Genomic DNA, 12,443 nt, shown 5'->3' on the forward strand with positions numbered 1-12,443 from the left:
AGACACAGCAAATGAATGTCCCCGTGATTCACCGGCTTAACATTTGACATTGCAATAATGCAAGTGCAATAATAGGAAGTGGGAAGTTAGCCTTAATACGTGATCATCATATTAAATGATGTTCACTAAGTGCCCTTTTTACCCCTCAATTAGTTTGTACTCAACTGCTCTGCTGAGGAAGTGTTAATAGGATAGGGATGATTAATTTATCAATGAGGATGCTGCACTGATCATTAGCACTGCAGGCCTGGAGTTCAGTTGTAATATTGTACAGCAGTCAGTGTCATTATCAACTATCTGCAGAATATTGCACTTTAGAAAGTGCTTTACTGGGGTGTCATGCTGGTTTTGTTGCACATACTGTAGTTTGTGACTTTGTTACATGAAGCAAAGAATACGTCATGAGATTATATTTAGTATTGTAAATACAAAACATTGCAAGCAACAGCTCATGATTATTACTACAATGGGAAATATCAACTATTATTTTGTAAACCTTCTGTTATTCCCTTAAACAACGTCTATATACTATTCGGCATGAATTAAGAAATAATAAATACATTTATTTGTCTTTTGCTTTCATTCATACAAGATAGGTACGTGATATTATTTAGTAATACTGTAAATTAAAATCAAGAACCAAAGCTAGTGATCTTAAAAAAAAACATACCATCACAATATTTTATGGTGTGAATATATATGTTATATGTTCTGATTTAATTTTTGAAAATACTGTAAGTATGAAAGGTTTTAGAGTAACCTGCTCCCCCTCCCCCAGATATTATACTAAAAGAGGACTGCTCTTTCCACTAAATCTACTCACCAACACATTCATCTCACCTGACCTTGTGTTTCTCAAGCCCATTTTGCTCCCCTTCTGAACTCCCGCCCATCATTACGTAGGAACCCACAACAAGTGGCCAACCAATGAGAAGCACCTCGCTAATATGTAGAGGGGGCTAAGGGGCAGAAAGACAAATGCTCAAAGGGGAGAGAGTAGAGGACCACTTGCGACCCACAAGGGTTGTTGTTTTTCCCCTTGCACTATTTGTTTGCACACCCGTGCGCACAAGGACTGCTAAATGATCCAGCGCACTCCTCCAAAGGGCTCTCGGGACATACAGCTTCGCTTTTTGTCTGAGATCCGCTAGCAGAGAGGACGCAAGAGATCGCTGAGCTGGAGGCAGTTTTGTTACACGAATTTAAAGAATCCCAGCGATGGAATAAGCTGCTGCAGAAACTCTCTTAAACTTCTGGAGAACTTTTTTTTCGGCGTCTTTTTTTTTTTTACTCCTGTAAGTCTCTATTTCAGTTTCCCCCAATCATGTATGGATAGCGGCAGTTTCGCACAAGAATCCGGCTCAAATGGATCATCGCTGACGGGTTTATGGAGCCGGGATTACACAGCGCAGTGCCAGCCTGTTGAACGCCCACACACGGGCCTATCACACACCATCTGCCTCGGAGTAAATGACACTCTCCAGTAAAGACACTATCCATGGGAGTAGTGTAGAGGTTTTGCATGTGACACTGCTGTGGGTTCTACCCTATCTTGCAGCCAGAACAATGGCAAGCTCTGGCGCATTGGCACGGAGTGTCTGTAGATGTGTTTGGCCTCTCGGTTGTGTGCTTTTGTTTTTTGGCTACTTATCCGTGGCCTCGCCGTCCCACGGTAGAAGACTGATATGCTGGCAAGCCATCATGAACTGCCAAGCCGAGCCCGAGTGCAATTACGCATACGAACACTACTCGCGCGCATGTGGCCCGGTGCTGAACGGGGAGAGGAGGAAGTGCCCCAGCCACTGCATCTCCTCGCTTGTGCAGCTAAACTTGACCAAAAACGGGCCGGCTCTGGAGGACTGCAGCTGCGCCCATGATCCGCTGTGCACGAGCACCAAACGGGCCATCGAGCCGTGTCTACCCAAGACTACCAGCACCGGCTGCACGGAAGCCCGGCGCCAGTGCGAGAGAGACGGGCAGTGCAGCTCCTCGATGCAAGATTATCTGAAACACTGCGGGAAACTTTTCAGCGGGTCAATCTGCACGAACGCCTGCCGGAATGTGATCGCGAATATGCGTAAAATACCCAAGGGTCAGCAGCTGGACACGTGCATGTGTGACGGGACGGAGAGGGCCATCTGTGAGTTTGTTAAGAACAGCATGAAGTCGCTGTGCTTCGACTCTCCGGTGAGAGAAGAAGGCAGCGGCTCTTACTGCGGCCCGTATCCAGTAGACGACGAGGACCACACGGAACCTGACTATACAGTGGAGCAGGACAGCGGAGCCCCTCTACCAGCAGCCCACTGTGTTTTGACCCTGCTGGCATCCATTTTGGCTCTATTGCCCCTCATTTAATCCCTGGGTTCATAATCTGCCCCGATTTTTGTCCGGATAAAAGGCAATCTACATTTGTGTCACTCTTTGACATTCTGCTATTGGGAGAGGTTAGAGCCTCACAGACTGAAAGAGAGGGTGTTCGGGCGCAGGCCTTGTTTGAGTAAAGAGTTTTAGACGCTGAAGGATATCACACCAGGATATTTTCTATGCAAATGGGACCAGAAAGATATTTTAAAACTGCCTGAGCTGCAGGCTGCTCCTTTTATCAAACCACACCACTTCACGGCTCTCCAGATGCTTTGCTTTAGTGATAAGCTAAATTAGATTGTCTTCTTTCTCTAGGTCACAGACTCTGATTGTAAAGTTGCCACATAGACAGTTGTTTTGGAAACAATGAAATGCTTAATCAGTATGCTGCGCACTGCCAATCTTTTCTTTCTTTTTTTTTCTTTTTTTAAAGACATTAACTATTTTTATATGACACTGTTGCCATTTGGCACCAGAATGTTTGATTTACAAGTATTTAATGCTGGAATCTATGAATTGTAAAAAAACTGTAAATAGATAAGGAGTTAAGTGAAACAGTAATTTATTACATGCCACCTAGTTACATCCAAATGTTCATCATGTGAATACAAGACTGAATATTCCAGCTTTAAAGGGAAGTTATTTTGACTGTACTTTCTTCAAAGATAATGTGTATTGTATATATGTGTATAACCTATATAGTTTTTTTCAGAGAATCCTTTATGTTTTTAGACTATGAGATGATTTATTCACTGTGTATTGCCTAGAGAAAGAAATGTCTAAATCCACTGTATGCTTGCCTTAATGATATACTTTTATAGAAGGCATAAAGGAAACTTGAAGATATCATTCTTGACTGCGACTTGTGTTTTTTCTCCACAATACTTTTTGTATTAATATGCATGGTGGACAATAAATGTTGGATAAGTTGCCGTAAGCGAAGACACATTACGAACAAAAATCTGTTAAATTGACAAAATCTCATCATTTTTTTATTCCTTTCATGACTTTTTTCTCACATCAGTTTGACGTAAACGGCTTTATACAATTTTGGTTAAGTAACAAAATAATGTCAAAAGTGTGTGACTTATTTATTTAATTCACACACTTAATCCTATTCAACTCTGCACAATGAACTGATGGGCATAACATAGTTATTGGTCAAATTAAAATTTAGATCCATATGATTAATTTAAAGTGATGATTTTGCTCCTTAGTTTGCTTTTACTCATCAGTGAGGTTTATTTAGTTGATGATAAACTGTATATAAATCCTGCTGCTAATGAAGAAACAGTCTATATATCAAATTCACCAGTTTAAAGGAATACTGTTTTCATAATACAAATGTTTGTTAGAAAGAATAACTTTAATATTCTTATTTATGTAAATACAACATGCTCATTTAAAATGCAGGGCAGATTCCTCTGTTGACTGATAGCCTAATGACCCGCTATGTCTTGATTTAGCAGGCTGTTGTCAAAAGCAACTGGCACCATAAATCAACAGAACACCCCCCTCCCCCACCAACACCCTCTGTGCTCAGGTATCAGTAGCTACCCTCACTGTTAAAGCCACGCTCTTTTCTAATCATATACAACTAATCCAATTACAATCAAGAGTGTTCACAATAGATTGAAAATCAGGATTTGCAAAAGAAAAGATATTAAGGAAAAAGTTTTACTTACAGATGCAAACAAACCTTTTTTTTAAAAAACCTGTCAATCAATGTGTGTTTTTTTATTAGATTAAAGATCATTCTTTAATTAGTTTGAATTTCCGGGTACAGTATGCATTCATTTAGGTTTTCAGTAAAAAAAAAAAAATGTAAGCATTATTTGTATTTTAGAATTTATAGTTACTAACATTTGTTTTCAATATTATTTTTATGAGATATTCTTCATCATCTATCCTCTCTATTTGGTCAGCTTCTAGGGCATTAAATCAATGATTTGCAGCAAAATGTTTTATTAGAAGGGTGACAAGGGCTCTCCAGCTCAATGGATGGAGGAGAAGTCGAGTGGCATCTTTGTCATGGAAATGTTAAGCACATAATAGTTGGGTAGCACAATAGGGAGGCACTTCATTCTTTCAGGCTGGCTTGACACCTCTGGAGAGCCGAGCGGCGGGGAAGCATGTGGGAACGATCTGCTGCCGCTTGGGTCTCAAACCTCCTCTGCAAGAAAAGAAGAAGAAAAACATGACAGGTCGGGAGAGGGATGTTTAATCTTGAAATTCCCACCTAAAACTCCCCTGTGAATTTCTTAAATTATTCAAATGCCTTTGTTTATGTTAGCAGTTATGTTTTTTGCATCAAGAAATACAAAAAGTAACTTTAAAACAAAACAAAAAAGACTTTTAAACCTCACAGTAAAATATTTAACTAATGCTGTGTGCATGCAAAAACATCCCCAGGTTATTTTCATTAGTTGAGCTACTAAAAAAGATACCGTGTCAGTTCGCAGTGTCGGTATGTGATCTGCCTTGCATGAAGCTTTGCAGCAGGAGAATAGCTGTGTAGCACAGCCGGCTCTCTCCCCCTCCTCCTTGTCTTTCTTTTGCCTCTCGCATTTGTTCAGGCAGTTTCAGCACTTAGAAAAAGCACAGCATGCGTTGATTAGGCCATAATAATGCACTGTGTGAATGGATGAATGAGGTGCAAAAAATCTCACAAAACTGGCCTGCTTGTCATAAAATTAAAATGGTGCACAATGAGTGCTTGAATGCATTGCAGAGTGGAGTGTTCACATGGGAAACCAATCCTAAATTCTAAGGGATTTAAAGGATAAGGGACACTTTTCTTTTATTATATTACGAGTGGTATAATATAACATACATTTATCAGCTACCACAGCTGATGTTTGACAACATGCTTCTGTTAAGATGCCCTCCTCTCTTCCTCCACACAAGTGTGTGTGTGTGTGTGTGTGTGTGTGTGTGTGTGTGTGTGTGTGTGTGTGTGTGTGTGTGTGTGTGTGTGTGTGTGTGTGTGTGTGTGTGTGTGTGTGTGTGTGTGTGTGTGTGTGTGTGTGTGTGTGTGTGTGTGTGTGTGTGTGTGTGTGTGTGTGTGTGTGTGTGTGTGTGTTGGCTCTTGGTGTAATTTACAAACTGTGGCTGTTTGTGTTCCAGCTATTTGAGCGTGTGTAAGGTATCTCTGCCATCAACTTTGCTTCAGTGAGCCCAGTTCACTTCCAAGCTCTGTTTCTTTTGCCTCCTGAACAAAACGGCCCACACTTCACCCCATGCAGATCACTTCACCCCTTCACCCCATGCATATCACAGCACAATGTTTACAAAGGTGCAGCTCTATAAACCAATGACGCTGGAAGTTTGAAGCTGTGTAGGCTGAGATCTGTAATAATGCTGACTACCTTTGAACTACAGAAATAATTTTTATATTTCTTTCTCCTCTCCATTTATTCAACAAAGTGAGTTGAATACGTTTCTATGAGAAGTAACACAACATCTGTGTGACGGGATATTTGACAACATGGAATATTTGACCTTAGCCCTACTTTCCCTTGCAGTGTTTTCAGTTAAGTCCTGGCACCAGCTAGGGTTGCGTTTTTTTCATGCAGAGGTAAATGGAAAACCTATATGGAACCTATTCAGCTGGAATTTGTTTTACTTTAAGAAATCTACAATCAAAACAAAACTCTGAAATGCTTCGTTGTTTCAGTATGTTCTCTAAGGACTTCAGGCATGAACATATATGCTGTTTTGACTTTGGTAAAAGTTAGATTTTCGCATATGTGATGGTTTTTTGACCCTTTTCTATTATTGTAAATATTCATAACGTGCTTTATTTACGATGCGTTCTTTTCGTCTCGAATTAACACATTGATAAAACTAAATTCCAGTCCTAAATATTGACCTCTCCAGTCTTTCAAGTGAGAAACGTTCTCCCGATATGTGCTGACCATATTTCTCACGGACATTTGTTTTCGCTTGGGCTCCATGCGAGGTTGTTCAGAAAGTGATGTAGAAATGGTTGGACAGTTGGAATGGCTGAGATGGAGGAGGAGGCACTGGGATGGAAAGTTCATTTGAAAGGATTTGGAAATAATCCCCGAAAGTTACCACAGGGTATTCCATGGAATGGGCTCCACCTCGACTCCCCTCTGTGCTCCTGCCATAGCTTTGACGCACATTTTAAGAGGCAGTTAAAAAAGAGGTGTGTTGCTGTTCGTTGTTTCCTTATGATTTCCATCAGAGTGTGTTTATTGAAAATAGTTTCTTCTCAGTTCTCCCAGATGCTCCCCTCCTGGTCTTAGCTTTGGGATAGTTCTCAGAATGCATGGTATTTGCATCAGATCCTGGTGACATGGCGAAGCAATGATCATTGATTTAGAATCTTTCTCATTAGCTGCTGGGACAATTCCTGGAGACCTTTGAGAAACTCTTGTTGTTTTTTTCCCTTCCATTTCAGCTGCCACTTTGATTTCATCATGCAAGACCTCTGCTGAGTTCACAACCCCTTTGAAATGAGAAAAGGCTGTAATCCAGTTACTCAAGCTGCAGCCCGACTCCTCGGGTCCTGAGAGAAAACCTGCGGCACTAATCCCACTGTCACCAGGAGAATGCTCTGCTACCTGACTGTTTGTGGCAGCCATTTGATATATTCGCTGTTTAAAATGTTGCCCTTGAGTCTTTCACAAAAGGGGTCACCAATTATTGCACACTGGTTTTGTAAGTTGTACTGCAGTGCTTATGTAGCCGGTGTAGTGTTTGAAAAAACACCCCCTCCATAGTAGTTTAGCTGATGAAGAATAGAAAACCATTGGTTTAAAACAAGTTGTACTGGTCCACATGTGCATTTATGTTAGATACAGCAACAGTCTGATATGTAAGTAAGGAAAACCTACTCTGTGGCACTGTGAGGTAATGCAAAATAACAGCAAAAGCATTACATGTGTTTACAGCTGAAAAAAAGGTAAAGAAACCTAAATAAAACCCACATTAGCCCAGTGAAATATCAAAAGTGAAAAATGTCCTTCCAAGGACAACAGTCAGCAAGCCCCTTTAAAGAAAACATGAGTTTTTGTTCTTGTGTCAAATCACTGCATAGCAGCCATTGCATTACCATATTTGGATCAAAAGAGGACGTAAGGTGACAATATAGCTCAAGAAAATCTGTGTAAGGAGGAAGGGATGAATGCATGTGTCAAATAACATCCATCTTTAAAGGAGTAATCCCTAATACCTCCGCCTCATTGATATGGTGAAACCCAATGGTTTGCAAGTGTGGTTTAGTAACTACAGGTCCCAGAATTTTGGGTTCAGCAAATGCAGAGAAGCAACATGTGTACTTGTTTACAGTGCAGCAAACAAACTCACTTTGCACTGTAGGTATAGGCAGGTTGAATCCTCTGTTGGAAAACAGACCTTCCAATGAAAACTTCTATGTACAAAGGTATTACTGAATACAAAGTATACAAAAATGGTTTTAATTTCATGAAACATCATAACTTATCATAACTTTAATGCAGGAGAGAGCTGTTTTGTTCTCCCAGGCTGCTGATGATTATTCCCTTAGCTTCAGTGTTGTTTTAACCCCAACCAAGATGCTTTCTGTATCCAAACAAAACACTTATTTAAACCTAACAATGTGGTTATTGTACCTTAATCCCAAAAACCTTAACCATAGCAATGTCATATCATAAAAGTGATTCATTTGTCAGCAGGATATGTAATGCTCTCGCAAGGAACAGACAAATGATGTTGTCTTACTGATGGAGGTGTCAAATCAGGAATTGTGGGTCATACTACAGGGCATGGACAAGCAATGTTCTATTGTTAAACTTGGAAGACTTGTAACAATGGTGAGGAATAGTTGTATTATTGATGATGGGAAGATTTGAGAATTGGCTTGTTCTGAAAGCAGACATTGCATATAGTAAACAACAAAAGTACTGTATTTCCCTCTGACATCGTCGAAAGATGATGATACGAAACTTGCTGTGAGTTACTGTTTGTTACAAGCAGCTGAATAAATAATGGCATAGAATCACATGGATGGATGTCTGAGCATTTGGCAATGTTTACTTTTGAGTAACTGCTATCGATCAGCCCTATCAACCCGCCACAGATATATTATGGTCATTTTGTGCAGTAAATCCTACTTTATAGCCCCTTAATTGAGGTGTTTAACAGTCAAGCGTGCTCTGTCCCCCTCGTGCTCTGTCAGCCTGTAACAGCTAGCAGGTCCAGCTGCTTTGCGGGCTCGGGGGTGGGGGGGGGGGACATTCCCAGCATGTTCACACATCACTGGAGGAGCTGGAGTGTTTGCCTTTCACTTTGACCACAACACAAACAACTTCCCCCACAAATAAACAAAACACGAGGCAGGGGCCACAAGTGCAGCAGGACTCAGTCAAAGAGGCGCGGAGACAAGGAGTCAGGGCTGCGTCTGTTTGTTTGCTTCTGTTTACGTTTGTGTGTAACTGCCCGTGTGTATGCAAATGATTTCATGTGCCACTGAAAGTGAGTATCTGTTTATGGAGGATTGCAGGGGAGTTCAGGCACATAGATGCACCAAAGCTCTTTTGCATCTCTTGTTTTTTTCCCAGCATGATTACCCATAACCAACCTCTAACTCCAAGAACCTCTTCTGGCTGTCGTTTTTTAGAGGCCTCCACAATTCAAGGAATTAAGAGGAGAGGGGCAGAGGAAAGGGGGAGGGGTAGGGACGAGAGACAGAGAAAGAGACAGAGAGAGGAAAACACAAAACTTGCTGACACGGGGCATAACTTAATTTCCACGGTAAGGGGCCAGCTGTGCAGTGTAATCTGCCATGGCAGCCCATTCAGACTTCAATGGCAGGCTTGACCCGCCAAGGAAAACTCCTACAGCAGCCAGTCCCTTCTCAGTGAAGGAGGTGGTGACCGGGCCACCATTTTTGGGTTTGTCTTAAAGAAACACACCCCTCTCGCTTGTGATTGATAACACCATCAGCCCCTACTCACACACAAGCGCACACACACAAGTCAGTAGGATTCTTCGCTGGCATCATCTCAGGCGGGTACATGCATTCTAAGGAAGATCACATTGCCTTCATGCAAAGCACTTTCAGCTTTTCAATGATTGCTATTTTGTCTCAGTAGAACATTGTCTTTGCATCATTCCCTAACCATATTGCTGCAAGATTCTAGACAGACACAGAGCAGGCACACAGCAATAATATCTTCAGTAAGAAAATGTGGCGTTTTTAATACTATCCTGTGAAGCATTTGACCAGAAGAGGCACTGCTGAGCGATGGATTTATTCGTGGATCCCTGCTTACTTTGCTTAATTTAGACAAAAGTATCAAAATGTATTTTCTTATTGACAACTGCTGTAGGCTTAGGCTAGAAGAAGCATGACTTTCCAGTAAGGAAGTTTAATGTGGCACAAACGTTGATGATTTCATGTATAATTAGTCATTCAAAATTAAAAATAAAATAAATAAAAAATTGGTGGATTGTTTTAGAGGGATTCAGCTGTTTTTCTGCTAAAAATCACAGAATGTTAACTAGTTTCTGCCATGAAATCTGCCAGTGGACCCTTTTACCATCTGTTAATCCCCCATAATCATTGATATCTTCATTGTGGTTCACGACTCTGTAAGCATAGTTGTCTTTTTTTTTTCAGTGAAAAGAAATACTTTACTTTGCATCAGTGGACTATGGGATTGTTTAAAACTACTCAGGCGTGTCATTTTAAGTTTTATGCATTTGTCCTGGTTTTTAAACACAACACAGATTGTTACATTCACAAAGTTAAGTTATTATGGATTATTTAGGAGTCTAGAAACCCAATCATCCAACTAACTCAACACAAAATGTCCAAACAGGAAATTCCCCCCCCCCCCCCCCCCCCCCCCCCCCGAAACATGAATAATGAGGCTGTAGCTCGGGAGTTGTGTGGAGTTAATAGTTTGGCAGTGGAAGTCAATAGGGGCCGGGGTCTCACTCCATTAAGCTGACCCCCAGGGCCACGTATTCATCCCTCACACATTCATTTCCTCTTTTATGCTCCCTCTCTTTTCACAGCAGAGGGCAGGCAGCAGTGCAGGCTCATGCAGAACAGACCATGTACAGACTGTAGGTCATAAATATGTTGGGTCGGTGTGTGAGTAGATGTGGCTTTGTTAACCCAAACACAAATGGGAGCCTTCAAAGCAATGAATGAAAAGGCATGCGTTCGACAGAGGAATCTTTGAAAGGCACTTCTCACAACACTGACTTGTAGTTGTATCCCTAAACGCAAAGTTAACACAAAGCTGAGTTAACGTTAGGTGAGCCTCTGTGTTTGTCTTAGTTGGAAAGTATTCATACATTTTATCCCATTCTCAATTAGTCTAAAGGGCTGCAGATTTCTCAATATTTACAACTCATTTATGTGCTTAAGAGATTAGTAAATGATTCACATAAGCTCAGTGTGTCATTCAAAACACTCGTTTGAACCTCCTTTCTTCCTGTTGTGCTCCCTGCAGTGGCATTTGTAAACATCTTCAAGTGAAATCCTAAGAGCAAACACATCTGACAGCCTTCAGTAGGCTGCACTTCACCTCTCGGCTGAAAGAGGTTCAGCGTCTCTGTTTGAAGTCTGACAAGAGGCAGTAAAAGAAGTGCTGAGTGTAACTTGGAACAGGAAGCAATTACTTGATCTAAAGGCAAATATCCAAAGTAAGCAAAAGGGATTTTTGGAGTTAATGCTTCCTTAATATATATTATTTTGTGTTTACAAAAACCAAACACCTTTCATCGGATTTTTAGGAATGAAGTTTCTCATATTAAAGAATAAAAAACCCTTAAAACTTAAACGCTCGTACCAAGAAATCTTTTCAGTCTGTTAAGCAAAATTGTGTCCTACATTGCGAAGGAGAAAGGCACAGAACATGATGTATCTGTAATAAACTCGGCTGACATGAGCTAAACACACAATGAATAATCCCACTTGGGCTGCAAAGGCACTGCACACAATGGTCAGGTTTACCAAAGCAACTGAGAGCAGGACTGGTGATTCAGGGTCATTAATAAAGCCCTCTTTGTGCTTCAGTTCATGATGGCGCAGAAAGGTTTTCAGATGCCTCTGCATTGTTTTGGGATGACTGATTGAACCCACAAACTAAATGTGTTTTCTGTGATTGTTTTGGACAGCATACTTCACTCTGACAACATGCAGTTTGTTAGTGTGTAAGATAGAAACAGCAGAAGTACCAGGGAGTGTAAATCCAATATGAAAATCCTCTAATTTGGTGACAGTAGGTACTCTCATTTCCCACTATGTTTGATCATTCATAAATGCCTGATAACAAGGACGTGCTGTGATGTGATGTCAGGCTAAACATTATAAATATGCAAAAAAAACTGTTGATGATAATGAAAATAATGATGGAAATAGGATAGTGATTGCAGGCAAAAAAACAACACTGCAAAAAATCCAGAACTATTTTATCACTGCTCCTTTCCTGTATCATATTAAGGCCCATATCCCCCCTCACATGGAAATCCAGCTTAGCAGCTAGTAAAGACGGAAAGCCGAGCAAGTCTCTTCCTGAACTGCTCATATGTCATGTTAAAGACACCACAGGAACAGCAGAGGAAGGTGGAGCATACAACAGGGAGTTGGTAATGTCTGGAACAAGGAAAGTGTGTGTGTGTGTGTGTGTGTGTTTGGGGGAGGGTACAGCAGGCAGGAATGAGAGTGAAAATGAACAGGCCAAAATTACGGCATGGGAGTGTTTGTGTCAGCAAAAGCGGGACAAAGAGCAACAATGAATAAGGGAGAGATGTTGAGACCTTGAGAAGGAAAAGGGCTGTACAAAGTAGAGGCAAGTTAGGCATATCGGATCTACGACTTTGTCTATGAGAACATCTTTGTGTGAAAATAATTTGCTCCCATAATGTTTCTAGATTGATTTTGTTATGATCTCTTAGCTCTTAACGTAGTGGTGACCACATGACACCAGAAAGGAAGTGTTAGCAAGCTAAGAAATAGTCCTGCGGTTAACTCATGACTGTAAAACCACAACCTGTTGTTTTTACTCTTTGACTTTTATGGATTAGAAAAAAGAAATATAACATGTGAATTAGTAAGG

General features: G+C 40.9%; 1 protein-coding gene across 1 annotated transcript; it reads left to right on the forward strand.

Annotated features, from left to right (window-relative positions):
- The first annotated feature begins 970 nt into the window (after positions 1–970).
- gas1a (growth arrest-specific 1a) lies at positions 971–3,213 on the forward strand. Its single transcript, XM_063896325.1, has one exon. The coding sequence runs from the start codon at positions 1,471–1,473 to the stop codon at positions 2,353–2,355; it is 885 nt and encodes a 294-aa protein (XP_063752395.1). The 5' UTR covers positions 971–1,470; the 3' UTR covers positions 2,356–3,213.
- Positions 3,214–12,443: the final 9,230 nt, after the last annotated feature.

The sequence above is a fragment of the Eleginops maclovinus genome, chromosome 12 (assembly GCF_036324505.1).
Source record: "Eleginops maclovinus isolate JMC-PN-2008 ecotype Puerto Natales chromosome 12, JC_Emac_rtc_rv5, whole genome shotgun sequence".
NCBI lineage: Eukaryota > Metazoa > Chordata > Actinopteri > Perciformes > Eleginopidae > Eleginops > Eleginops maclovinus.